General features: G+C 39.4%; 2 protein-coding genes across 2 annotated transcripts in view; one reads left to right on the plus strand and one right to left on the minus strand.

Moving 5' to 3' along the window:
• Positions 1 to 827: 827 nt before the first annotated feature.
• c8a (complement component 8, alpha polypeptide) lies at positions 828 to 9,729 on the plus strand. The gene is made up of 11 exons (XM_041992241.1): positions 828 to 1,041; positions 1,168 to 1,261; positions 2,485 to 2,632; positions 2,751 to 2,898; positions 3,758 to 3,947; positions 4,039 to 4,221; positions 5,592 to 5,832; positions 5,918 to 6,049; positions 6,179 to 6,336; positions 6,505 to 6,730; positions 9,442 to 9,729. The coding sequence occupies exons 1-11, from the start codon at positions 932 to 934 to the stop codon at positions 9,591 to 9,593; spliced, it is 1,782 nt and encodes a 593-aa protein (XP_041848175.1). The 5' UTR covers positions 828 to 931; the 3' UTR covers positions 9,594 to 9,729.
• A 1,999-nt stretch (positions 9,730 to 11,728) lies between these two features.
• LOC121644329 (complement component C8 beta chain-like) overlaps positions 11,729 to 26,439 on the minus strand; it is a 71,234-nt gene continuing 56,523 nt past the window's right edge. The window contains exons 15-26 of the mRNA XM_041992205.1: positions 24,378 to 24,469; positions 24,007 to 24,154; positions 18,508 to 18,655; positions 15,649 to 15,790; positions 15,405 to 15,537; positions 14,878 to 15,075; positions 14,523 to 14,763; positions 13,728 to 13,856; positions 13,488 to 13,651; positions 12,909 to 13,062; positions 12,640 to 12,711; positions 11,729 to 12,538 (exon numbers count right to left, since the gene is read on the minus strand). Coding sequence (XP_041848139.1) covers positions 12,387 to 12,538; positions 12,640 to 12,711; positions 12,909 to 13,062; positions 13,488 to 13,651; positions 13,728 to 13,856; positions 14,523 to 14,763; positions 14,878 to 15,075; positions 15,405 to 15,537; positions 15,649 to 15,790; positions 18,508 to 18,655; positions 24,007 to 24,154; positions 24,378 to 24,469 — 1,773 coding nt within the window. The 3' untranslated portion in view covers positions 11,729 to 12,386. The remainder of the gene's footprint in view (positions 12,539 to 12,639; positions 12,712 to 12,908; positions 13,063 to 13,487; positions 13,652 to 13,727; positions 13,857 to 14,522; positions 14,764 to 14,877; positions 15,076 to 15,404; positions 15,538 to 15,648; positions 15,791 to 18,507; positions 18,656 to 24,006; positions 24,155 to 24,377; positions 24,470 to 26,439) is intronic.

Here is a 26,439-nt window from a genome sequence, read left to right on the forward strand (position 1 = left end):
TTTTTTTTATTTTTTAAACTTTTGTCTGAGGACCAGCTGTCCTGCAGCTCTGCACAAAACTCTTAGATGTCTGTGTAGGTTTTTGCATATTCTGTACTCAGCTTTGCAATCACCAGTATCACTAAAATACCGCCAGATGCTATTTCTTTTTTGAGTTTTCCATCATTTCTTCCTGCACACTTGCATCCACACCCCTTGTTCTATCTGGCCACATACTGTATTTGTAGTATCTGTCCCCTTCCTTCTTTTACATAATGGTGGGATCCCAGTCTTTCCCCACATGCCACTGGTCATGTGAGTGACCATAAAAACAAATCCCACCCCGGCCTACATGGATTTTTCACAGAGCAGAAGATTAGACTCTTAGGAGTTGGCTCTTTTTGTTTGCTAAGCATTAGCTCTTAAAGCCGGCTCGTTCATGAACAACACATCACTCTAGCGCCCCCTGCTGTCTCACTGTTGCTTTTCTCTTTTGGAGATTGTTTTGTACTGTAATGTACTTTTTTTGTAATATTGTTGTTGTTTAAATACGGTTAAAAACAACTACAACAAAAAGTTATTCATACTAAGCAGAGATAAATTAAAATAACTTTCGCTTCTCATACTAATACTACAGCTACCAGTACTTCTAAATTCTGTAAACACTAGAGTGTATTCACTATTTCCACTAACAATAATAAATACTTATTTTACTGTTAAAAATAATGCTGTTTTTGTCCTAATTTGTTTGTGGGGGTGAAGATGAAGTGGAATTTATTGATTTTTAAGGAAAAAAAAACTTTCCCTACTCTTGTAAGACCATGTGTTTACTCTTGATCAATCATTCACTGTGGTTGGTCAAGACTGCAGCTGTGGAAATCCTCTCCAGAATCACAACAGATCTTCTTTTGTTATGTACTATATCAAAGCTTTGGAGTAGTTCATTTTCAAAATGGGGACATTTATTCATGTCTTTCTGAGTTTTTGCACATTGCATCTCTTCGTCAACTTTAGCACGACTGTGGATGCATCCAGGACACCATGGACAAATCCTAATGCCAGGTGCAGTCCCTTTTGTTTTAAAACCAAATTCTTTAATGTAAAATGCTCCATGCAGGTCATTTGAGGCATTAATGTAATATGTATGATTCTATAAAATAATGTGTGAGTATATTCACCTGCTTTTAGGAAGGCCAGATCTGTGAACACACCAGTGCCCATCGAGTGTAAAATGGGGCCTTGGTCATCTTGGACACAATGTAACTCCTGTACAGACAAAGCGGTAATTTTTTAACCAAACTACACAAATAGCTAAGATATTAATTGACATTCTAATCACAAGTTTTGTTTTAAAGATGGTTTCAAAATCACAATGCAACAGTTTTTGGACAGTATCTGAAATCAGGACTTTGAAAGAGAGCAATGAATTAGCAATCTGGAGGATCGATAAAGGCAAGCCTTGTTTGCACTTTGTTTCTGCATGCTCCTGGAAGCTTTCTCTTAAATACACATTTCAGGACCTTTTACATAGTCACACATTACACAACTTCTCTTGGAATTGGCTGATTTTAACTCTCAGGTTTTAGTTTAATTTACTGCCATCTTGAGTCATTAAAGACAGAAATGTTCTCTTTATGGATTAAATTTTTAAGCAAATTTCTTTTGAAGATTTTTGACGATTTAACTCAACAAAGCAGAAAAAATATTAATCTGTGCTTTTTTTTAAAGCAGTTTTTTAATGGTAGACATTTCTGTTTTACGACTTAAGAGGGTAGTAGATTTTAAAATTTATACTACACAGAAACTAATAATTATTCAAAATCAATATTTTGGCCAATATTTGATCTATCCAAGACAGATTAAAAAATAAAATAAAACAAAAAATTTACTGGCCACACAAAATTTGTTTTATAGTAAATAACTTTTTTTTTTTTTTTTTTATATATAAAATGAAAAACTATAAAAAACTAAAACAAACAACAGACAAGTAATCAAGCTGGCATTTAAAGGGTTAAAATCCTCAAGATATTTGGATGTTTGGTAGTTTTGATCAGGTCTCAAGTTGTTTATGAGATTCATGCAGAAAAATGCAGAAACAAAATTAATTTGTTTGTATAGAAGTTTTTGGGAAGTGGATAAGTAGTGTTTAATGACTCTTGTGGGTAGAAAAAAATTTAACAGTGTGAGTTATTAGAAAAATAAAATAAAAAGTTGAATTTCAAAGTTTGTCGAGAGGGAGACTAAACATTATGCCATATGCACTAACACAGCCAAAATGTTGATCAGATGACATGGAGAAATGGGCCCAAATGGTCACAGCTGTCCGTAGTGTCCGTAGTGATGTATGAGGGTGTTGGATGATTTCACCACTTTGAGCTTTAGCAGTTATATTTTAATACGTGTCCAATCTTTACTCAGGTTTTATATGTTTCATTGTGTATTTAGCTGTTACATGAGAACATGAATGATGAAAGGGATTTAACACATTTTGAAATGTCTTTTTAGTTTCGTTACCGACTCTTAGAGAAACCCTCACAGTTTGGTGGGTCGCAGTGTGTCCACACATTGTGGGACAGTCTGGTCTGCCCAAGAGCAACCACACAGTGTATGGTGCCTGATTATTGTGGCGAGAGCTTCACCTGTGCAAATTCAGGCAAGTTCTACCCATGTCCACTCAGATAACACATTTGATCAAGTAAAGCATCATTTATTTGTTAGCATGCACAAATATACTCGACATGTAGTAAACAAATCTCCATTTGTCCTTCCAGGGCGCTGCATCAGCCAGTCCCTTAAATGTAATGGAGAAAATGACTGTGGTGATTTTTCTGATGAAGATGCATGTACAAGTTTTAACCGAAGACAGGACAAGTGTGCCACCCTCCTTACAATTCCTGGTGCTAAACGTGGCACACAAGGGTAAACGTTGCATAGCAATCACTGTTATTATTTATTTTATAAACTGTATTATATAGTTCATGAAACATGATTAACAGTCATGAACTATAACCCTGGAATTCAGGTTTAACATTTGAGGCATATTTAAGGACAAAATGTGAACATTCAGTTTATTTTGTGCTTTTGATTCTCAATATCTGTTCAAGTTTAAAGGCCAATTGTATGAAACTTGATCAGAATAGTTCTTTTATATTATTATTACTATGTTTAAAACTTCATGATCTCCTTTACTGAATTTTGTGTTGGAGACAAACATTATCTGAAAACTCTTTACATCAGAACTGATTTGGTCCCTTTGAATCACATTATAAACACATTTTTGATACTTTATATTATTCATATATCATAATACTCTGCTTTTCTCATGGAAAAGGGTATTTTTTATGACAATAAGGGCAAAAAACACACAAAAACAACAAAAAATTTACATTTTAAATCTTCAGTTGTCTTCAGTTGTTGAGAAGATCTGATGTAAAAAAAGTGGCTCTATATATATATATATATATAAACATATATATATATATATATGTATATATATACATCACATTTTTATGACACTTTTATGAGAGGTACCATTTTAGTACCCAAGGGTAAAAAGTGTAAGTTTTTCTTAATGGTTTCTCAAGGGTTAATTTGATGTTTCCAATTAGGAGATAACATTTTTTTGAAACACAATTTTAAAACCCCTGCAATCATTATTTTTAAAACACACCTACACTAATATCACTCATATATCCAAGTGTTTGCCTTAAAAACACTTTGTCTTCATATTTTTATATTCAGTTGTAATACTAATTTAAAACTTTCTGCCTTTTTAAAGCTACAACATCCTAACTGGAGACTTTGCGAATCAAGTACTTGACCCGGAGTACTTTGGAGGAATGTGTGACTATGTCTATAATGGTGAATGGAGAAAATTCCAGTATGATGCATTCTGTGACAGCCTGCACTACAACGATGAAGTGAAAAATTACCGGAAGCCTTATAATTACCACAACTACCGTTTTGTGGTACCTACTTATTTTTTGTTCTGTCTGATATATTAAGTAGTTAGTTTCAAAGAAAATATCCTTTTAACATTAACATTTGAACCCGTTTCAGGCTGAAGCTACAACAGAGGGCTCCCATGAATATTTTGAAGATATGGAAAGCATGCTGAAAGCCAGGAAAACTTTTTCATCTGTCAATGCTGGGGTCACTGTTGGGGTTTATTATGTGGAAGCTGGACTGAGCGGCAGCAGCGAATCAGAGTTTCTGAAGAATGTAACAAAGTATGAAAATAAGGTAAAATGTCGAGACCAACAAGAACAGCAGATTTGTTTGTTTTAAATGCATCATAATTAAAGAAGGGTTAATTCATTTCACAACCCCAATTCCCCACAAAATTGGGTGCTATATAAAATGTAAATAAAAAAAAAAAATGAAATGATTTGCACATCACCTTAACCAATACTTTTTTAAGAATAGAACATAAACAACATATTAGATGTTAGAACTGAGACATTTTACCATTTCATAGAAAGTATTAGCTCACTTTGAATCTGATGGAAACATCACATCTTGAAAAAGTAGTTTCAGGGTGATGTTTAGCATTGTGTAGCATAACATCTGTCTGTAAACATCTGGGAAGTGAGGAGACCAGTTGCTGGAGTTTTAGGAGAGGAATGTTGTCCCATTTTAGTCTGATGCAGGATTCTAGCTGCTCTACAGTCCTGGACCTTCATTGCTGGATTTTTGATTTCTTAAAGTTCCAGATGTTGTGTATTGGTGAAAGGTCTGGACTGCAGGCAGACCAGTTCAGCAGCTGGACTCTTCTCCTGTGGAGCCATGCTGTTGTGATGGATGCGGGATGTGGTTCAGCATTGTTTTGCTGAAATCTGCAAGGCCTTCGCTGAAAGAGACGTTGTCTGTCTGCAAATAGAAGCGTTTTTATTAATTGTTCCGTCTTTCTTTTATTTAGTTTTTTTTTTAACTCTCAAACTTCCCATGTAAAGGGCTAACAGGTTTTTCAGATTTTTTTTTTTTTTTACTGCACTCTGGTCACAATCAGTCATAACACAGATGCAACTATTTCTTCCTCTTCCTATTCTTCTACCTCTTTTGGAGTTTTTCTTTTTTCTTTTTCATTATTGTGGTGCATTACTGCCATCAACTGGTCAGGAGTGTTGACCAGAACATTAGATAGGACGACTGAGGGGCTAATTGTGTGACATATCAAATGAGTCATACTGTGGATGCGGTAAATTAAGAAAATGAACGAGCTAATTCCACAAATTAATCCTTTAATATTAACATGTTAATTTTACAGCCCTAGTATTAATGGATTTTTTTTTGTGAGACTGAGCTGCATAAAAACAGAGTCATAAATGGCTTTTAATTTCTTTCTAAAGATACAAGGTGCTTATCAGAAACTACAATATGTGTCTTGTTTATTTATAGTGTCCAAAAAACCTAAATGCCATCTGTCAAAGATAAAACTGAATATCCATAGTTTTATATGTTCTACTGCAAGACAAAACATTCTAAACTACAAATGATGATGTATGTTCAAGACAGAGTATAAACCTGCTTATTACTCCTGAAAAGTAAATGTTTCACTTCTCCACTAAAATGTTAATATCCTCCTTTTTCTTTTGCTTTTTGCTTGTTTCCAGGAGCTTGGGTTTGTCAGGCTTTGGTCCAAAGTGCAAACCGCCCACTTCAAGATGAGAAGTAGTGATCTGATGCTTCATGACGATTTTTATTTTGCACTCATGGATCTTCCTGAGCAATATGACTTTGGGATGTACTCCAACTTCTTGAAAACGTTTGGGACCCACTATGTCACAGAGGGAGTCATGGGCGGAAACCTGGAATATGTGTTTGTTTTAAACAAAACAACGATGGCGACATCAAGTACTTTGAAACTTTCTATTTGTTAATGAAGTGAAAGAAGAAATGTAAAGTAACACTTGTTTTTTTTCTTCTCTAACTCTTTCAGATGTCGACTCTGAAAGGACTGAGCTGTGCATTGGTGCGTCTTTGGGTATAAGTTATCCAGTTACCAATGAAATAACAGTCGGAGGAAAGATAAAAGCAAAAGGATGTGGGGAGACATTTGAGTCCGTCAGAAGTAAGGAATCTGAATTTTTGATTTATTGGTTTTAATTTTGACTAATTCCTTGTAATATTTGAATACAACCTAAATGATAAAAATTAATTCTCCTATAGTGAAGTCTTTGAAATCACCTTCTTTTGGTAGGCAACTCTTCCAGTTCTTCTGTAGTTGAGGATGTTATCACGTCAGTGAAGGGGGGAGTCACAGAGACCAGTGCTGGCCTATTGGTCATCAGGGACACGGACACATACCGGAAATGGGGAGCATCTCTTAAATACCACCCTGCACTGATTGATTTTGAGGTAAATGTGGGAAAAAAGAAGAAAACAGTAATTTCATGTGCTCTGACTTTAATGGATAATCAGCATAATTAAGAGAGGAATACAAAGAAGGTCACTTCTCAACCATGATCTGGCTAGCTTTTCTCTTTTCTCCTTGACTTCTGTTTCTTTCCAAACATATGTCCCTAGCTCATGCCGATATATGAGCTTGTTCGCTTCAGCACAGCTGCTGGCCATGCAGGGGCGAGGGTGACCAACTTGGAGAGGGCCTTGGATGAGTATTTGCAGCAGTTTGACCCGTGTCGCTGCTCCCCCTGCAGGCACAACGGGATGCCTGTCCTTGCAGGCACCTCCTGTAAGTGCCTCTGTAAGTCAGGCTTTCAGGGAAAGGCCTGTGAGAGGACACTCAGAAGAGGTGAGTTTAATTTGTAGACATAATCTTCTTGCACGTGTTGTAAAACTTGCAAGAACAGCTCAGACAAATGTAAAATTAGCTAACTTTTTCGACATCCTGTACACATGTACCAACATTGACAACTAGTTATGTTTGCATCCAGCTGATAAATACAAGTATTAACTTGCCTTTTAGCTCTAATTTGTGCATTACCAATTCATGAGAACACTTTAGGCAGTCTTTTTTTTTCCCCTCAGAACTCCCCCCAGCTACTTACAGCAGTGATCGTTAGGATATTAGTTAAAAATCCTCTATGGTTTCTTTCCTTTGAGCAATTTTTATCATTTAAGTAGTCATGCAATACATGGTAAACATCAACAAAAAGGTTAAACATGCAGATTTTCTTAAGTATTTAACCTAAAGATTATGCCATGCTAGTAGCTTTTTACTTTGTATTCGTGCACATCTGTGCTAAATGGTAGCATGAGCTTTACTGGTATCAGAAAGATCTATCAGCTGGTTCTGCCCAGTTTCTAGCTTCACTCTATTTGATTTCCATTGATTGAAGGATGTGGATTTTCCCTAACCAATACTTTGAGGCCAATCAGTCCACCTGGTTAAAGGAACTGAATAAGTCCATGTCCTGGGTAAAATGCATTTAATCAGCTGATGTCCTCAACGTGAACCATTCTGTGTGATATTACTGGAGGCTTGGCCGGGTTGTTATGCACAGCTTTGTTCCCCTAAGAGTTTCTGCAGTCACACTGTGTAACAGAACAACACGATGCCCAGACTGTCGTAGCTTCTGAAGCCTTTCACTGTTGCAGAGGTTACTTTGATTTTCCTCACTTGTCTGCTAAGATTAACACTCTAACTTACTCTATGTACACTCATGTGTCAGGAATATGCACACTGAGCTTACATTCACGTTAACACACTGATTCCTGATTTACTTTGAATTCAGAACAGATTGGGTTTGATGGTCACAATGATAACTATAAATAAGTGTTTTGCATCTGACTTTAATGTGAAAATCCACTGTAAAAGCTTGCATATGCATTTCTCAAGATGCCTTCAGTTGTGTGTGGCTGTTGCTGGCAGCGCTGCATTAGTGTTCCAGGTTCATGACAACAGCACTCAGCCACGTGGAGTCAGATATTAGCATCCTCACTAATGTTGTATAGCCATGTGTCAGATATTCATCCAGCCACACAATTGACACAATTGAAATGCTGTAGCGATTCAGTCTCCACCTTTTGAATGAAATGTGTTGTTTCATGTAGCAGAGCTTTATAATGTGTTGTGACACATTCGTTGTTCAGTATAGTCGGCTACTAACTGAATATGTATTTACAAACCTATAAAAAGTCTTGTTAACAACATAAGTACCAGCACAATCCTGGTTATGTCTGCTGTTGCCATGGTAATAAAGGAGTAAACAACACAAATTGTGATGGAAGCCACACAGATGGTGACATACAATCTGATGCTGCCAGTTATCCTGTTAAAGTTTTCTAAAAGTTTGTTCTCAGTTCCCTAAAACACTTTTTGTATGTGAGTGAAAGGCACAGATGCACAGAAAACTCTGTGCTTGTCAAAAATATATATATAATATAGAATATTTATTTTACTCTTTCATCCTTTGGTTAATGTAGAAGAACTCTAGCAGCAACATATGGAGCTGCATCAGATCCCAACTTGTACCGGGTTCTTCCACATCTGACCAAGAGTCACTTCTCCCATCCAGAGCCACCTATCATTTTTTAACACTTCATCATCAGGGAGGGCAGCATTACAAAGTGATATGAGCAGGTTGGTTTTATTTTCCTCTGGTAAAGGGATAATGGTGGATCTCTTAAAGCACAGAGGAAAAATATTGTGTGAATGACAGACTAAAAATAGATGTATAAACAGCTGGTCAGTGCAGTCCTTAGGTCCTGCACTGACCAGCTTTCAATATAAGTAAATGGTGATGAAACAATTCTGTACAACAAATATTTTCATAAGATGTCCAATATTATTAAAAACTAGAAAAGTAAAATGCTTTTTTTGTCTGCTATTCGTTTCTACCCTCTGCTACACGCTCAAGCAGCTTAAAGTTGTTTTTTTTTCCACTTTTCAAAAGGTTTCAACCCCCCACAGGTCATGGCTTTCTGCTGGCCGGTTTTCAACCATTCTGTCTTCCAGTTTATGCTTCAGGTCGTTGACCTGCCAAATGACCCCAAACCTCCACCTCAAACCTACTTTTCTGCCACTCTGCAACACATTTGCTACACACTGCAAAACACCTCAATGATCTTTTGAGTTTGTCAATTCTTTGATGCATTCAGTGCTTCCAGTGAAAGAGCCAGTAAAGAAGCCCTGTAGGATGATATGACCTTTTATATAACTTTTTTCCCCTTAAAGGTTTAATTTAATCACCTATAAAGAATCTGATACATCTTCTAACATCCATAGAACAGATATGACACTAACCTTTACAGCTTTAATGTGCCAGCACAGCATTATAGTAAATAGAAGATTTTCCTTTGTGTTACCCTATAAGATGTATCTCATTTCTCACAGAAAAACAATTGTTTTGCAAGGCCATGGTCAGTGAAATACTAGCTAAATGCTTTGTACTTAAAGTGAAAACGAAATCCTTCAGGGAAGATAGAATTAACTGTGTGTTGGGGTAAGATTTTGCACAAATTTTCTCTTAGCAAAAGCTAAAATCAACTTTCACACAACAGATGCCAAGACTGACGGGTTGTGGTCCTGCTGGGGGACGTGGTCTTCCTGCACAACAGGGAGGAAGACTAGGTCAAGGTCCTGTAATAATCCTGCACCAGATGGAGGTGGAGCATTCTGCCTGGGCTCCTCCACTCAAACTCGGCACTGCTAAAAAAGATTTTTTTTTCTGCGAGCTGAAGATGGGGTTGGGAGCAGAGCGAGCACAAAAACTCTTCTGCAAGAGCCACCAGCTATAAAATGTAGCTTTACAGATCACGTCAGAATGAGAAATAAACCTGTGTTCTGTCCTCTCTGTGTATGTGCTTGTCTTTCTAGAGCATCATCTCTACTTTATGTGCTATGTGGAGCTTAAGTCTGTGTAAAAGCAGCTGAATCCAGGACAGTGCATTTAAAGAAAAAAAAACACATGATTTAACATCCATTTTAAGATACTCAAAGTTTTTCCCTTTAGATATGTTTTCAATCAGATATGAACCATCGTGAACACACTACAGTACTGTACAGTCTTCAGCCGTCCTTTAAATGCAGTGATTTTTGCTATTTCTTTAAGTAGTTTTTATGAATAGTTCTCCAGATTGTTTGAAGGACATCCCAAAGCTCTTCAGATGTTGATGTTGGCTGTCTTTCTTTAAATTCTCTGTCCAGATGATTCTACACTGCTCCAGTAATGTTGAGATTTGGGCTTTGGGGAGGATTCATTTGATTTTCAGTCCAGTTCTTGTGCCATTTGGGATACCTTAGCCTTTTTTTCCTGTTTCCCCTTCCTTTAAGAATGACTTTTTGACAGCCATTCTTTCACAGAGACCATTTCTGATGAGGCTTCACTGAACAGATGGATCAGCTGAAGGTGCAGGTGCATCTCTTAGGTCATGTGTCAGATTGTTGGGTTACTTTTCCTATTTCTTCAAGATATTATTTTCAGATCCTGGGAATCTAAAAATGCTGGGAAATAGTATTTTTAGGCCTGACACTTTTTTTTTGTCCTCCACTTGTCGAATTCCAGCAATTTCTTTATTGAAGAATGAACTCCCAGACACTGTCTCACGCATTTTGGTCCCTCTGACTTTCATCATCACTTGATCATATGTCCTAAAATTTTCTCACTGTATAAAACACTGCACACTATGGTAAAAGATTTCAGTTAATATCTCCTTCCCCCCCAATTTTCTCATTGGAGAAAACATAATATTTTTATGCATGTATGCCAAAGTGTGCTGTCTTTGGCATTTATCAGAATTTTTATGGTATTCACTGCAACTGCGACGGTCATCGTCGTTGGTAAATGTTAAATACTGATCACAGGCTTAAATGAGTTCCAACACTATTCGGGACTAAGAGAAACTAATCTAATCTAATCCCAACCGCACTCATTAAAAAAACATAAAATAAAAAAATTAACAAAAGCTGGCCCCTTTGGATTGTTTTTGCATCACTTCTAAATTCATGCTTATTTTAGAAAATAAAGACATATTGCTTCAGCAGGATTCCAGTACTGTACATGTGGACTGGCCACAAGCTACCGAGCCACATGTAAACTAAGCACTAAGAGGCAGAGATCAGCAGTGCTGATGCTCAACCAGGCATGCTCTAAGGTGACTCCAAATCATGTGCTTTCAAGCATCCCCCACTATGGCAGCAAACGGGGAGTTTTTTTCTTTTAGTAACAGGATGTTGAGATGACTCCTCAGTTTTTCTCCTCACAGACTCCTTGGAGAATATTTCAAAATACTCAAAACTTCACTTTACTGTAAGTGTTTTAATCTGCTGAGTCATTTTATGCTCCCCTGAGGGAAATAATAATAATAGTAATAATAATAATAATATTAATTATTATTATTATAATTATAATAATTATAATTATAATAAAACCCACATAAACTTGAATTACTTTCTACATATGAGTAATGGGGGTTTTGGTGGTGGTGAGGCTTGGATACGTCAAAGATTACCAGCAAAACTGATTTGATTGCAGTAGTATTTTTGATGTAGTAAATAGTCCCTCTGATGACCTTCATGGCCAAAAATGTTCCATTGACCTCCATTAAAGCTACATATTTTAATCTCACTGTCACTAGAGTTTTAAACTCTGCATTCTTCAATGTCAGTGTTTCATTTGGAAGAAAAGTAGTGATATTGTACATTTTTTGGGGGCTTCCACCAAATTTTACTGCTTTCCTATTGGTGGCAGACGGAAGACATTTTTGTGTTTTTGTCATTTTTACTATGGAGCCATAGGACTATCAGGGGCCCCAAGATTTCTTGTTTTGCTGTGAGTGTGTGAAAAAATTTCCTTCAGATCAACGTTTAAGAAACATTTTGATAATCATAAATGATTTCACACAAGCACACACACACAATTCACTCGTCAACTATCATCAGTTCTTTAAGTGATTGAATGAAAACAAAAAGTAGACAAAAACATGGAGGTTTTATAATTTTAAAGCAGTTTTGGGCCATGAAGGTTACTAGAGAGTAATAAACTTGAGGATGGCACAAGGGTTAAAATAGTTTTTACTGGTTCCTCCCTTGCGTCAGGTGTCTTTATTGTGAGAGAGGTAGTAAACTTTCTTCTGTCAGAGTGAGAGTTTGATACTATTAGAGGTGACTATTGTGCTTAAATAATTAATAGGTGAGTGTTAAGTAGCTAAACAAACACAAATAAACAACAAATAAACCAACAAAAAAACAATACAACCTCTTAAAATATTCAGGCACAAGATTAGACTGAAATTAAATTAAAATAAGCTAATTCCCTCAGAAAATAAACTCAGAAAGTTTGGAAAGGTGTTGCTCAAGACAAACTTAATAAACTATAAGAAGGTCCGGCTGGTTGGAAACAAAATAGTAAAAAGACTTTGCATATTACTATAAACAGCCAAAAGACACAAAAGGCTTCTTTTTGTTGTTTAAAGGTACTTTATAAATCATTTTGAGATCTTTGACATCAGCACTCAAAAGACTCTTGCAGCAGTCCCATGCAATCAGCGCCTCCGTTTCTGGGCGCCGGGTTGTTACACTGCCGAGTCCTCGTCATTGTCTCCCCGCCGCAGGATGACCACGCTCCCCAGCAGCTCCAGCTGCCATCAATACCGATATCTAAAAGATATCACCCTCAAATGAGTGTCTCTATTGGATTAGTACATATGAATAAAATGAATGTATCAATGAATATGGATGCTGCACTTAGATTTGTTAACCTTTTTTCCGGTAAGTGATCTCACAACTCTCTCCTCGGTACCCAGAAGGACACACACATTCACACCTTGTGCCTGTTAAGACAGACATTGTTATCATCACTGTATTTATTTTCATCCCATTTCAGTTATTTGAGACCAAATCTCCAAAAAATATATTTTACTCTTTCTGGCTCCCACTAAGAGAGATAGTATCAGCTTTAAAATGAGAATAGTAAACCTTACTTTCTCTCAAATGATGGGTAGAAAAATAGAAGAATTTTAGTCGTTACCTTTTAAAACAGCCACTCCATTGTTGTGACAGGGAGCACATCGACATGAACTTGACTCTTCCAGGTACTCCGACAGGGCTCTCCTTAGGCTCCTCTTCAGGTTGGAGGCTTGGGTGAAGTCTTTGGATGTCACCAGCTCATACACTGGTCGTATCTAGTGAGATAAACATTAAATAACAAGGATCTTTCCACTGTTTCAATTAAAACCTCTGAAAATTTGTCTATTTTTTATTTATGTGTGTTGAGCCAACTTGAAAGCCCCTATTAGTGCTGAAACCTGACTGTGCTGCTGAGAGGAGGTCTATTTGGCTTTGGCACACATCCCCCTTTGGAATCATTTGCTGTTTGCTCTCCAAATTGCCATTGATCAGCTCAGTTGTACTTGGAATATGTGTATTTGTGCCAGTACTGGCCATGTATAATATTGTCTGGCATTGTTTCATTATAGCTTCAAACTGTGATGGTAAAATATATGTATTTAAATAAAATGCTGAGATTAGAGGAGATCTAGACAAATTGCACCGTGAATGGCCGCAACATAAAAATAGAAAAATATATGATTCAGACTGGATTTCTCACTTTTGTACGAATTAAGGCAGGATTAAAGCGCACGCCTTCACCCCAAAGTCTCATCAGGTGTGGATCAGGAAGCTTCTTAGACAGCAAAGCAGTGATGGTTTTGCTGGTACCACCTTTTACAACAGCAACAAAGTCCTCCACCATTCTGCCATTCTTTGTGTCCTCTGGAAAGAGACAGAATGACAGTTCAGGTGTAAAATGGTGGACATTCTACCTACTTTCAGACATGATAAGCCTCACCTCCCATCTCATTTAGAAGGCCATCACAGGATCCACCTTCAATTCCAACTGATACGTAAACACCATATATGTTCGCTCCAGCCTTAACACCTGCCTGCACACAGTCCTTGAATTCATCCAAAGAATAATCTAGAAATAAATGCAGAGTGATTATTGATTTATATGTCACTGCACAAACTTTTAAAAAGCATATGCAAAGCCTTCCTATTAGTCTAATTTCTGTTCATCTAAGTTAGTAGCTACGTTTACATGGAGTACTTTTAAAATGATCGAATGTCCAGTCAGAATAAAAATGAGTCATGTGAACATGTCAGCTGATCCAGTTGGCTTCGATTGGAAATAATTTTCAATCTGATTGAAAGGGGAGCTTTAAACCGTTTCGCAAACAGATCAGCAGGAAATATAACCATATGTACACTCATTCAGATCATTTTGTGGTGTATGTTGTCTCTGTTCATCCTTGAAACATGAGGGGGGTACATAACGTAATGAGTTTCAGGGAAGACTTGAAAAACCAAACAGAACGGGACTGTGGTGGATACGCTGTTAAAAACTGAAAGAGTTAAGGATTATCAAGCATTTCGACGCTCCAAAGGTTCTAAATAAAAAACAGAAAACACTTCTTCCAAACTAACAGGCACTGCACATGTCAAAAGCATTATGATCATATTAAATATGAGAACTAAATGATCACTGTATCTAGTGTCCATGTAAACAATTCAGCTGGAATGTCTGATCATATTAATTTCTGATATTTGTCCATGTAAACATAGAGAGTGTGGTAATCACTCCCACCTGACTTTTCAAGCTTCTCCTTGTCCAAGATGATGGTGTGGTCAAACTCTCCACCGAGGGTGGCCTCAGTGATGTAGTGGGTGCCGTAGTCTCTGAAGATCTGTCTGTACTCCCCATAAACATAAGCCTGTGGCAGGGAGCGAAGACGCTGCAGGAACTCAGGGTGGAGCACCAAATCGTTTTCCTTCAGTATGTACTGGGCCAACTGCAGCTCTGATTTGGCATTAACAAAACTGTTGGTCTGGGGATCAAAAAACAGGTAAATGACTCCTGAGAGCTTATTTATACACAGTATAATTTTTTTTTTTACAAAATTACCCAATTTAACAATAAAATAACTTCCATTAATTCTTACTTTGCCAGAAGCACGACGAGTCTTCTGAATAGACCTCTTATATTTAGAGTCACTGTAACTGAACCCGAAATTAAAAATGCCTGGAACGGAAATACCAATCGAGAAAGAGGTTTTGGACGAAGTCGCCTCCATGGAGTAGCGCATGTAATCAGTATATAATGAAAAAGACTGCATCGTGAAGTCGTATGTGCCTTTTGTCTGTGGACAGCAGAAATATGTTATTAAAACACCAGCAGAGAGTTTTATCTACATGGATGGTGCTGTATGACCGTATGCCTTCAAGCTATTAAATCACGTTAAACATAATATAAAAGGGCAAAAGCCAGGCTGCATACACAAAATTAAGAAGGTTAGAAATAATACAGTGATAAATATTAATAATCCATAAATTCAGCTGCTCATTTTTGATAATAGGTCTTGTTTCTCTGCAGCACATTGGACAGCACAAAAAAAAAAAAAAAAAAAGGAAATAATAAAAACCTGCAATCTACAAAGCACATGTGGTATCTTAAATCAGCCATTTCCACCTCTAGTGTGTATTGCTGTAAGTTGAAAGGCCTCCTGAATGGGACATCCTGGATATAATGAGGCTGGCAGCTACCGCCATAGTATCTATTATCAAGCACTACTCCTTCCAGATTGCTGTTTAGGATGTTGATTCTGAAAGAAAAGCAGCAGCAACAGTAACAATGAAGCAGAGACCGGTTTAAGAAAAGCAAGATTTTCAGAAGTTTTTCAAAATTTGTTGACACGACAAAGCATTAGGGTCACCCTTTAGCAAGGTTTTCAATTCCCCAGTATTCTTCAGCCTCCACCCTGCATGGTTTGGTAATCTTTCTGCAGCCAACTTCATCCGACATGTCCCCACAGTCATCCTCCCCGCTACACTGCAGAGTTCTGTGGATACAGCGACCTGAAGGAGAAATTCAGTAAAGCAAAATACACTGTGTTTGTAAGTTGGTCATTTTAATTTATTTGTACCTTTCTATAGAACCAGACTGGCTGGTTTCAGCTGTTTATTATCTTTATGACAACTAAAATAAATATTTTCCAATGTATAACTTCATATTTTCCCGTTGAATATGAGAGAAAAGTTGACCTTCTCCTCTAGCTTAATTTCTAGCCTAACATTAAAAGACAAGATATTTTCCATTAAAGCAATGGTTTTCAAACTGGGAGTTGAGCAAGATAATTTCATGGGGTCGCCAGATAATTGTAAAAAATATATAGCCTACATTTATCAAATATATATGTGATTTTTAACAGCGCTGTCAAAATGAAACAATTAATAAAGAGATAAACTGTGAAATCAGCCCTTAAATTTTTAACAGATTAATGAATAAAGTTAGCACACATGTCATATTAAAAATCTAGATTTGACATTATCTCCACGAGAGAAGCTGATTTGGGGCATGTAGGTGCCTTGTCACAGTGATAATCCACCAAAAACCACTTTATCCTTCTTATTTATGAAGATTCTAACAGTTTTCCAGGCTTATATTTAGAGGATGGCTGCAAGATGACCAGTTAATCTCTAAAGCTGGATATACTCTGCGTGCGGTCAGTTATGGCGTAGCTGACGCTGGTGAGTTTTCTCTTGCACTCAAGCGTTGGGGGTACATGTCGTTTTGGTGTTGTGTTGCAGTTTCTCTTCCTGATCTGAAGATGGCAGCAGGGGTGGTATCCGCTGGTAAAATCCACAGGTTCTTTTGATGGTTTACTTCAGTTCTGGTAAGTATTTCCTGCTTTAAAACAACAAAGGTGTCCAGTATGGTTCAGTGTCTTTATTAGCTTGTGGAAGCAAACGAAGAAACAATTTGATTAGCCTCTCACCAACTTGATGCATTGGGTGTTTTTAAAAATGGTGGTTACCACACAAATTCAACAAGAAGATCCAGAAATCCATAAACGTGTAATCCCAAACTGACCAATCACAAAGTAAGTACTTCTGTGTAACTGTCTGCATAGCAGGGGTGCACACCAGATCTGGAAGAGGTGCACGTCGAGCCTCTTCGAACCTACATGACACCTACAGTGGTAACCGACCTTAATCGCATCGCATGAGTATGAATCCAGCTTAAGCCATCACATGGGGGTGAGGGTTGCAAACACCAAGTTATGTTATCTTGGGGGTCATAGCTCAAAAAGTTTAAGAACCAACGCGTTAAAGGACAACAAGCACAATATTAATGCAGCATATGATTTCCTTTCCTGAAAAAAACCACAAAAAACTTAGAAACAACGTAATCCTTTAATTTCTAATGTATTCTATTTGATAAAGATATAGTTTTGGAGATGCATTGCATCCAGATATGGTAGAAACGTTGCTCTAAACTAGGGCTATTTGATTCAGTTCTATGCATCAGGTGTGTTGGAGCAGGGAAACATCTAAGACCTGCAGACCTTGTTGGACTGAACTGAATAGACCTGTTCTAAACCCTGCTGTACTATACACTCTGAGACTTGTTTTCTTCCCCCTGGGTGGATATCTTTTGCACTAAAATAACTAAACAGAAAGTCCTAACTTCACACACAGAGGTTTATTGTCCATTCAGAGACACCATAGTAAAAATGGTGGCTCAAAAATGGCGGCTACCATGTGTGGACCAATGGCAAACAGATAACAATGGCTCACAAATGGCTCAAAATAAAAACAAAACTTATTTTAGTAAAGTGCTTAGATGTAACTAGAAACACAGTTTTTATACAAATATTTTTGTCATTGTGCTTTGATGTTATTACGTGCTGCACCTGGAAAGATAAGTAGGCTCCCACTGATGGTTTAAATTGTTGGCCAGCCATAAACTATTATGATTGGTATACTGATACAAGTGGAAACAAAAAACATTATATAAAACAATTTTTTCATTTTCTTATTTCACATGTAAAAAAAAAAGTAATGAAACATTATATTCTATATGTATTAATCATGAAGAAGTAATGAGTTTAACCCAGCTTTGGATGTTGTTAACTAATGAGACAGAGCAAATATGACTTCCAGGTCATGTGGTTCGTCTACATGATATCTAGGTGTCTATTCATTTTTCCCCCTATTTTTATTCTGAGCACCAATCAGAGAATGGATAATGGTTCATTGTTTGATTTCCCTTTTGATTCAGGGAACAAAAAAAAGGTAAAACAAGTGGTTTTTCAGTTTTTTTCATTTATTATTTTTTTGTCTCAAGGAGGGTGGAAATTTCTGAAAGTGAACAGACCAACCCTGCCCAAACACATCTTACTCTATGCTTGTCAGCAAGGCTCTGTCCTGCTCATCTTATCCTCTAAAGTCGGCCTTTAGACACTGAGTTACTGTGTTGTACCGCCTGCTTGATGCATTCCCACTGAGTTGGGTTACAGAGGAGAGGTAGAAAATAAAATAATAATAATAATAATAATAATAATAATAATAATAATAATAATACAAAAACATTATTTTTTGCTTAAATGGATCAGCATTGGTTATTGTTTCAGTAGATTATATAAAAGAAAAAAAAAAAAAAATAGCAAGCAACTGAATCACTATGCAAACAGGAATTTAGTTGAACTACCAGCGAGCTGCAGCAAAATCCAGCTCAGCTACTGATTCTACGCGTCGCTCGACAACTCTCTAAGAAAGGAGGCAGGAGATACCTGTTTTGTTGCAGAGGAATCCCTCACATAAAGGTATGTTGTTGCATGTGTAGCGGCTTGAAACTTCACAGCTCTCTTCCTGGCTGCCATGAGAATTGCACGGCTCCCCTCCAAACATAGATGGCTGCACCAGCTTAGCATAGCGGTACTGGATGGTTGGAATGAGATAAACACATAAAGAGTCATAAAGATACAGAGAAAGGTTTGCCACAACCCAATAAAGGTGGCTTGGAAATCGCTCCGGGGAGCTATAACAGCTGAGATCATATTAGAGGGCTGTTTTCACTTTGTCATGTCAAGTTTATTAATCCTCCCTCTTGTAAAGTGGATGAAATAGAGGAGTAGAGTTCATCAGCTTAGACCTTTGCCTGCAGTGGAGCTCTTCACATCCACAGAGAAATACAGTTCTTAAATGTCAAATGTTCAATGCCCCAGAACCATCTATCAAGCATTTGCACAGCATGGATGACAAATTTTCTAACTTAATCCAAATGGGATGCTGTTTACAATAGCCAGTGCATTGCACTTAGTTAGATCAATTCATTTTACTGCGTGTTTAGTGGAATCTTATACAGTACAGACAACGTGAAGATGTGTGAAACTGTATCATGTAAGGAGAGAAGTGCCATCTTGTAAGAAATGGTCTCTAATTTCCTCCATTTACAACCAGTGATGGCTGCTTAGTAATTTGGCTAAAAGTGGTCACATCTTGTGGAAAAGGGAAGAAATGGGGAAAAGAAAAATAAGCAAAGAGAAGATTGACCTTACTGGGAGTTAGTGAATCACATAGATGAATGCAAGATCAGCTAATTAACAATCCGCTATTGGGCTGAAATCGGATGCTCCATAAAATCCTACCCTTATTTTTTGGCTAATTTATTACAGTGACTGAATTACTTTCTGATGCATTAAACATTTGGTTTAATTTTATGGATTCATATGTATTTGAAAGATGTGTGTAAATAATTAAACTCATTAAAAATGTGTTTATATGCATGGAAAAAATGTTTTACATTCAGTCATGAGTATTATAAAATAGACTGAGTTATGATTTTAGAGGACAATCCTACAGCCTGAAAGCATGAAAGAAATAGAAAAATAGTTAAAACCCTGCATGTTACTATATCTATTTATTTTATTTTTTTTATTATTTAGTTCTTTAGGACTTTTAACCAAGAATTTAGAGCCATTGTGTAAGGTCCAGAGACTTTCCACAAAGGTTCGTTTGCACACCCCTGGTCTACTCTGAAGGATAGAAACCTTGTATTTGGGCAGTTATGTGTATTAATGTGGCATTTGGATAACCAGATAAATTATTCCAGCTTTAATCCATGTAAGGAAGTAAGTAAATGTTTATTTATATAGCACCTTTCAAGATAAAATCACAAAGTGCTTAACAATAAGATAAAACACTGAATAACAGTAATACAGAGAGAATAAAAACAAATAAAACTAAGTAAAAGCAAGTTTAAAAAGATGTGTTTTTAGCTGCTTTTTAAAAGAGATCATGGAGTCCACAGATCTCAGTGCTCTCAGATCTGTACTTAAGTTAGTGAACTGGTAGTTTATTGCTCAGACTGTAGCAAGGTAGGTTAATCTCCAGTAAATTTAAATAAATAAGCTAGTTTGTGTATTTCCAAAAATAGTTCCCTATACATTTCTTTAAAGAATGTGAGATTTGTGTAAAATAAATTTAGTTATTACTCATAAAGTAGCCTATTTCTTCTGGTGCTACTAAATAGAGGAATGCATTAAGAAGCAGGGCCCGGAACCTGGGTGGGGGTGTGTTTGTGTGTGGGTGTGTGTGTGTGTGTGTCTGTGGGTATGCTGGTGTGTGGGTGGGTGTAGAGGGACGTGTGTGCTGTATGTGTGTGTGGGTGTGTATGAAGGTCTGGGTGTGTGCGTGTATGTGTGTGTGTGAGTAGTGTGCGGGTGTGTGTGTGGAGGTCTATGTGGGATGTGGGTGTGTGTGAAGGTATGTATATATGAGTGTGTGCACGTGGAGGTCGAGGTGTGTGTGGAGGAGTGAAGGAGTGGGTGGAGGCGTGAGTATGTATGGAGGTGCTTGTGTGTATATGCAGGTATGTATGTGAGTGTGTGTGTAGTGGTGTATGTGTATGGAGGGGTATGAGAGTGTGTGTGTATGTGGGCACCGGTGTGTGTGTTTATAGGTATGTGCGTGACGTGTGTGTGTGTGGAGGTATGTGCACGTATTGAGGTGTTGGTGTATAGAGGTGTGTGAGAGTGTGTGTGCGTTTGCAGGGGGTTAGGACGTGTCCTCTGGGGGGCGCCCTGGCTGGGTGTTGGGGGCGGGGGCCTGGGGTTCCCTTCCTTTGCCTCGCCCCCCTCCCACTCAGAAAGAGGAAAGTGGCCCCTTGGGCTGGGGGCTGGCCCCTGGGGGGGTTCGTGGCGTGCCTGGGTTGGGGTGCCTGCTCTGGGCCTGTGACGCCCTTCGGGGCCGGCGGGGGACGGGGGCGCCCTAAGCCACTGGCGGGTCGTCTTCCAGGGGGGAGGCTTACCCCCCTCTGGACCTACATCTCCTGACCCCTCCCCTCCCCACTTTTCACTACATACACAGGTAGGGCCGTGGGGGGTGTGCTTGTTGCGCTGGGCGGGGCAGGGGGGTCATCATAGTGGCCCCGTTGCTTCGCCGAGCGGCAGCATGCCTCCCAGCTTTTAATTCCACTTAGTCACTGAGCACAAATAACATTTGCAACATACAAACACGTTTTGGGGGGTGGAACATGCAAGGTCAGGTGGGTGGGACTGCTCAGGTGGCCCCACCCCCTCCTCAATGCAGTTACTGCCCCCCAATTTTAACCCTCTTTTTTTAATTGCAAACAGCACATAATATATTCCCTCACTAGTGGGGGAGGGAGGGGGGATGGGGTCTTCAAGCGCCCCTGTCTCCATGGATGGCCCGGGGGCGGGGCGGGCCGGGTGGCCTGTCGCGTTGGCCCGGGGCGTGGGCGGGCTGCCCCGGGGGGTTTGGCTGCTGGCCCTGGGGGGAAGGTGCTGTTTTGGGGGTGGGGAGTGGGGGACTGGGGCGGGGTGGGGGGGGGGTGGGGGCCTGGTTCGTGTCTCCTCGCCTCCTGGCTGGGGCTGTCCCCCCGTGGCGTGGGGTGGCGGGAGGATGGTGGTGGGGGGATGGTGTTTGTGTGTGTGTGTGTCTGTGGGGGGGAGAGTGGTGTGTGTGTGGGGGGATGGGTGGTGGAGGGATGGTGTGTGTGTGTGGGAGGGTGGGGTGTGTGGAGGTGGATGTGTGGTGTGTGGGAGGGGGGGTGGTGTGGGTGTGGGAGGATGAATGGTGGAGGGATGATGTATGTGGGGGAGGATGGGGTATGTGTGGGAGAATGTATGGTGCAGGGATGGGGAGTGTGTGGGAGGATGGATGGTGGAAGAATGGTGTGTGTGCAGGAGGATGGATGGTGTATGGGAGGGAGGATGGTGTGTGTTTGGGAGAGTGGGTGATGGAGGGGTGGTGTGTGTGTGTGTGGGAGGATGGGGTACGTGAAGGTGGATGTTTGGTGTAGGAGAGGGAGGACGGTGTATGTGTAGGAGAATGATGTATGTGTGGGAGGATGGGTAGTGGAAGGATGGTGTGTGTGTGTGTGTGTGTGGGAGGTGTGAAGGTGGAGGATGGTGTATGTGTGGGAGGATGACTGGTGGAGGGATGATGTGTGTGTGGGAGGATGGGGTAGGTGTGGGAGAGTGTATGGTGGAAGGATGGTGAGTGTGTGGGAGGATGGATGGTGGAAGGATGGTGTGTGTGTGGAAGGATGGATGGTGGAAGGATGGTGTGTGTGTGTGGGAGGACAGAGTATGTGAGGGTTGGATGGTGTATGTGTGGGAGGATGAATGGAGGAGTGGAAGGAGAGTGTGTGTGTTTGTGTGTGTTGGTCTGGGGGGGGGGGCAGGACTGGTTCTCGGGGTGTGCGGCTGGGCGCTGGGGTGTGGGGCTGGCCTCTGGCGGTGGCCGTCTGGGCGGGCCGGGTCCCCCCGGGTGGCGTGCTGGCCCTTGGCCTGTGGGGGTGGGGGGTGTCCCTGCGCTCCTGGGCCCGGGCCCTCTGCCCCGTCTGTCCCGGGCGGCCGGTGCCCGGGGGGGTCGGGGACTGCTGGCCTCGGCCTGCCGGGGCCGGTGCCCTGTGTCCGCGGGGCGGCTCCTGCTGGGGTCTCCTGCTGCTGCCTTCCTGGGCGGGCGAGTGGTCGTCTCTGTGGACCGGTTGGGATCTGTAGCCTACGGGGGGGCTGGTGGCCTGGGTCTCGGGACCGCTGGCCTGACTCTGGCCTCTGTTCAAGTGAGGTGGCATCTGCATGATCACTCTGCATGGTCACTCCTTCCTGAACGTCTCCACACAGTCTTTGCGTCGCCGTGTGGCCGAGTTCTCCAGCATATCCACACAGGTTTCTCTGCGCGTGTTCTTGAATACAGCAGTTTCACTTATATCTATTATCATATTTTTTTTCTTTTTTTTTATTATTTCTGTTCTTATTATTATTATTATTACTCCTACTCTTATTATTATTACTACTACTATTATTATTATTACTATTATTGTGATTATTATTATTGTTACTATTATCAACTAGTTGTGTAATGACCTACTGGCCAGGATGATCTTAGCTATATATGTTGCAAGTAGTATGGATTACATGGTTTTCTGTATAATGTTTTAAGTCCCCACCCGCACTCCCCACACCCTTTCTGTCCCTCTCTCTCCCCTCCCTCTTCTCTCTACTTTCTTTTCTATCTCTCTCTCTCTCTGTCCCCTCCGGTCGAGTCCAGCATTAAGAGTCTGATTTAATAAAGTTTTTCATGTCATCAAGAGGGACTTTATACATGTAGTATAAATCCCTGCTTGATAGAGTAAAATTGCCCAGCACCAGACAGCAGCCAGACAATCATTCTGTTTGCAACGATGCTGGACAAGACAGGTTAAAAAAAAAAAAAAAAAAAAAAAAAAAAAAAAAAAAAAAAAAAGAAGCAGGGCCCATGCAGTACCATTGATACATAGGCAAGAAAGAATTTGATATCAAAATTTAACGTTAACTTTGTTGGTTAACGAACAAAGTTAGTAGTCGTTCCACCTTTGAGGCAAGCAATATGGATTTTCCTTGTTAGCTAGCTGCTGTGCTAGCATTAACTGACTGGTATCAGGTGTTTTCCATGCCTCACAATCATTATTTACAACTACTATCTGAGAGTTATTGTCCAATCACACAAACTGGACATTTTTAAGAGTTTTAGTCATTTACCTAATATCTCTAAATATTGTTACCATTTGGACCCTATTCAGATCGGTTTATTGATGCATCTTCTGGCAATGAGTCTGATGAATTTTTCAGTCAAAGAAGTCATTCCTTTTCATTTGTCATTTCAATCATTATTCAGTATAGATAAATAGATTTAAAAAGTTAAGTGCATGCTGATGGGCCCACAGAAGCAACAGCCATGAAGTGTTGTTGCTTCATTAAACTGTCTGCTATCATCATACTTACACTCTTTTTCTGGCAGACATCGCAGCGTGACCATGAAGTCCACTCTGATAGGACACAATCCACTGGTTGAACTACCACTGGATTATCTACAGATCGAGTTTTTCGAACAATGGAGTCCTCATTGCTTGCAGTTGTTTGGCCAACATTACTGCAAAATGAACAATGACACTTTTAAAGCAAATGTCTTTTTAACTCCCACAAGAACGAGTCATTTACCTTTTGAGTTAGATGGAAACCAACTATGTTTGAGCATTTTTAGGTGTCAGCTGATCTTTGACAGCAAAAGTATTTCAATCATCAAGTAAAAATAGTAGATAGTAAATAGTAAAGATATCATTTCATTACACAACTCAGATCAATAAATCTCCTACCTTAGCAGCACCAAACTCAGAAGAATGAAGAGTAGGCAGCTGTGAGAATTGAGGGCTCTCGCCTGTATCACTGCAGAAAGCATGATTGTGTGTTATGACCAACTGTGACAGAGGAGAAAGCACTGCTCAGCTCCTTGTGTAAACACACACTGATCAATACCGGCCTTGATATGAACTCACTGCTGCCATTAGGCTCAAAGGTGGAGCAGGATACACAATCCTTGAGGGTACTGAAGCCACAAAGCCAGGTGTTGGAATGTTAGATTTAGGTGTTAGGGTGAGTTTTCTGCAGGTTTGACCCAAGCTTCAAGTTTGACTATGATGGATTTACAGACTCTGGTTCAAAATCTGCTGAATTCTACTTTTTTTTTTTTTTTAAATCTTGGTGAATGATTTCATATAATTAAAAAAAGACTATTATTTCATTCATTACAAACTTTATCATGTATAATCTGGAGTAATTTGATGTACTGGAAATGGCTGTAAGTGGTAGAAATCCAGTGTTTATAATCAAATAAATTCCCGTAAGAGACAAAGTCAAATAAAGGCATGTTTGTGTAAATAAGGTCTTTAAACTTTGCTCAACTTCATCGATTTTTTAAATTTTCGGAAAGGCACAATTCTGCAACTCGACTGTAGTTTACTTATTTACTCAAAGTAAAGTAACACAATACGGATAAATTCTGGCATTAATAAGCTACTGCCTGTATTATTATTGTGTTTTCAGTGTTCATACATTTTATAGAATTATATGCAAATTCATATACACTTACCAGTTGATCCACCTGTTTAATTGTTTGTTAACACAAATATCTAATCAGCCAATCAAATGGCAGCAACTCACTGCATTTAGTCATGTAGACGTGGTGAAGACGATTTGCTGAAGTTCAAACAGACCACCAGGATGAGGAGAAAAGAGGATTTAAATGACTTTGAATATGGCATGGTTGTTTTAAGAGACGGCTGATGTACTGGGATTTTCACATCTCCATGGTTTACAGAGAATGGTCTGGAAATGAGAAAAAATCTAGTGAGCAGCAGCTGTTTAGATTGAAATGTCTGGTTGATGTAAGCGGTTAGAGGGGAATGCGTAGAATGGTTAAAGATGATGGAAATGCAATAGTTATTCAAATAACCACCAGTTCCTGCCAGGGTATGCAGAATAGCATCTCTGCAGAGGTCTCAGTAAAAAAAGAGTACAGATACTTTATTTGACCTAAGGTGAGGTGGGGTAGTCACAATAGGTCCCTAAGGTGTGGCCTAAGCTTTTCTCCTTAATGACATTTTTTCACTTACATTACTTTTTTTGTACTTGTAATGAACTTTTACACTAAGTAAGTTAAGTAGTTTTGAAACCAGACTTTTACACTTAGTAAAAAGCTTGACTTCATATATCAAATCTGAAGTCTTTTTAAACCCTATCTACTGTATACTTCTACCTAAGTAACAAATCCACAATCCATCCAGCCTAAAAGCAGATGGGCTGCAGCAGAAGACACACCGGGTGCCTCCTGTCAGCTAAGAACTGGAAACTGAGGCTACAATTCACACACACTCACCAACACTGGACAATAGAAGATGGAGAAAATGAGTCTCCATTTCAGCTCCACATTCAGATTATTTGGCTCAGAATTAGGTGGAAACGACATGAAAACATGGATACAACTTGCTTTGTATCAATAGTTCAGACTGCTGGTGGTGAAATGTCGTGGGGGATGTTTTCTTGGCATGGTTTAACCACCTGAGTATTGCTGCTGACCATGTCCATCCCTTTATGACCACAGTGTAGCATCTTCTGGTGGCTACTTCCAGCAGGATAATGCACCATGTCACAAAACTCAGATGATCTCTAACTGCTTTCTTGAACATGACAACGATTTCACTGGACTCCAACAACCTCCACAGTCACAGATCTCAATCCAACAGAGCAGCTTTGGGATGTGGTGGAACAAGAGATTCTCATCATGGATGCAACCGACAAACCTGCAGCAACTGTGTGATGCTGTCATGTCAGTATGGAGCAAAATCTCTGAGGAATGATTCCAACACCTTGTTAAATCTA

This window comes from Melanotaenia boesemani, chromosome 8 (assembly GCF_017639745.1).
Source record: "Melanotaenia boesemani isolate fMelBoe1 chromosome 8, fMelBoe1.pri, whole genome shotgun sequence".
In the NCBI taxonomy this organism is placed as follows: domain Eukaryota; kingdom Metazoa; phylum Chordata; class Actinopteri; order Atheriniformes; family Melanotaeniidae; genus Melanotaenia; species Melanotaenia boesemani.

Excerpts from the sequence above, each read along its gene's own strand:
- c8a (XM_041992241.1), top strand. The coding sequence starts at position 932 with ATGGGGACATTTATTCATGTCTTTCTGAGTTTTTGCACATTGCATCTC. Across the intron at positions 1,042-1,167 it reads TGGACAAATCCTAATGCCAG|GAAGGCCAGATCTGTGAACA; the intron begins GTGCAGTCCCTT and ends ACCTGCTTTTAG. Across the intron at positions 5,833-5,917 it reads AACAACGATGGCGACATCAA|ATGTCGACTCTGAAAGGACT; the intron begins GTACTTTGAAAC and ends TAACTCTTTCAG.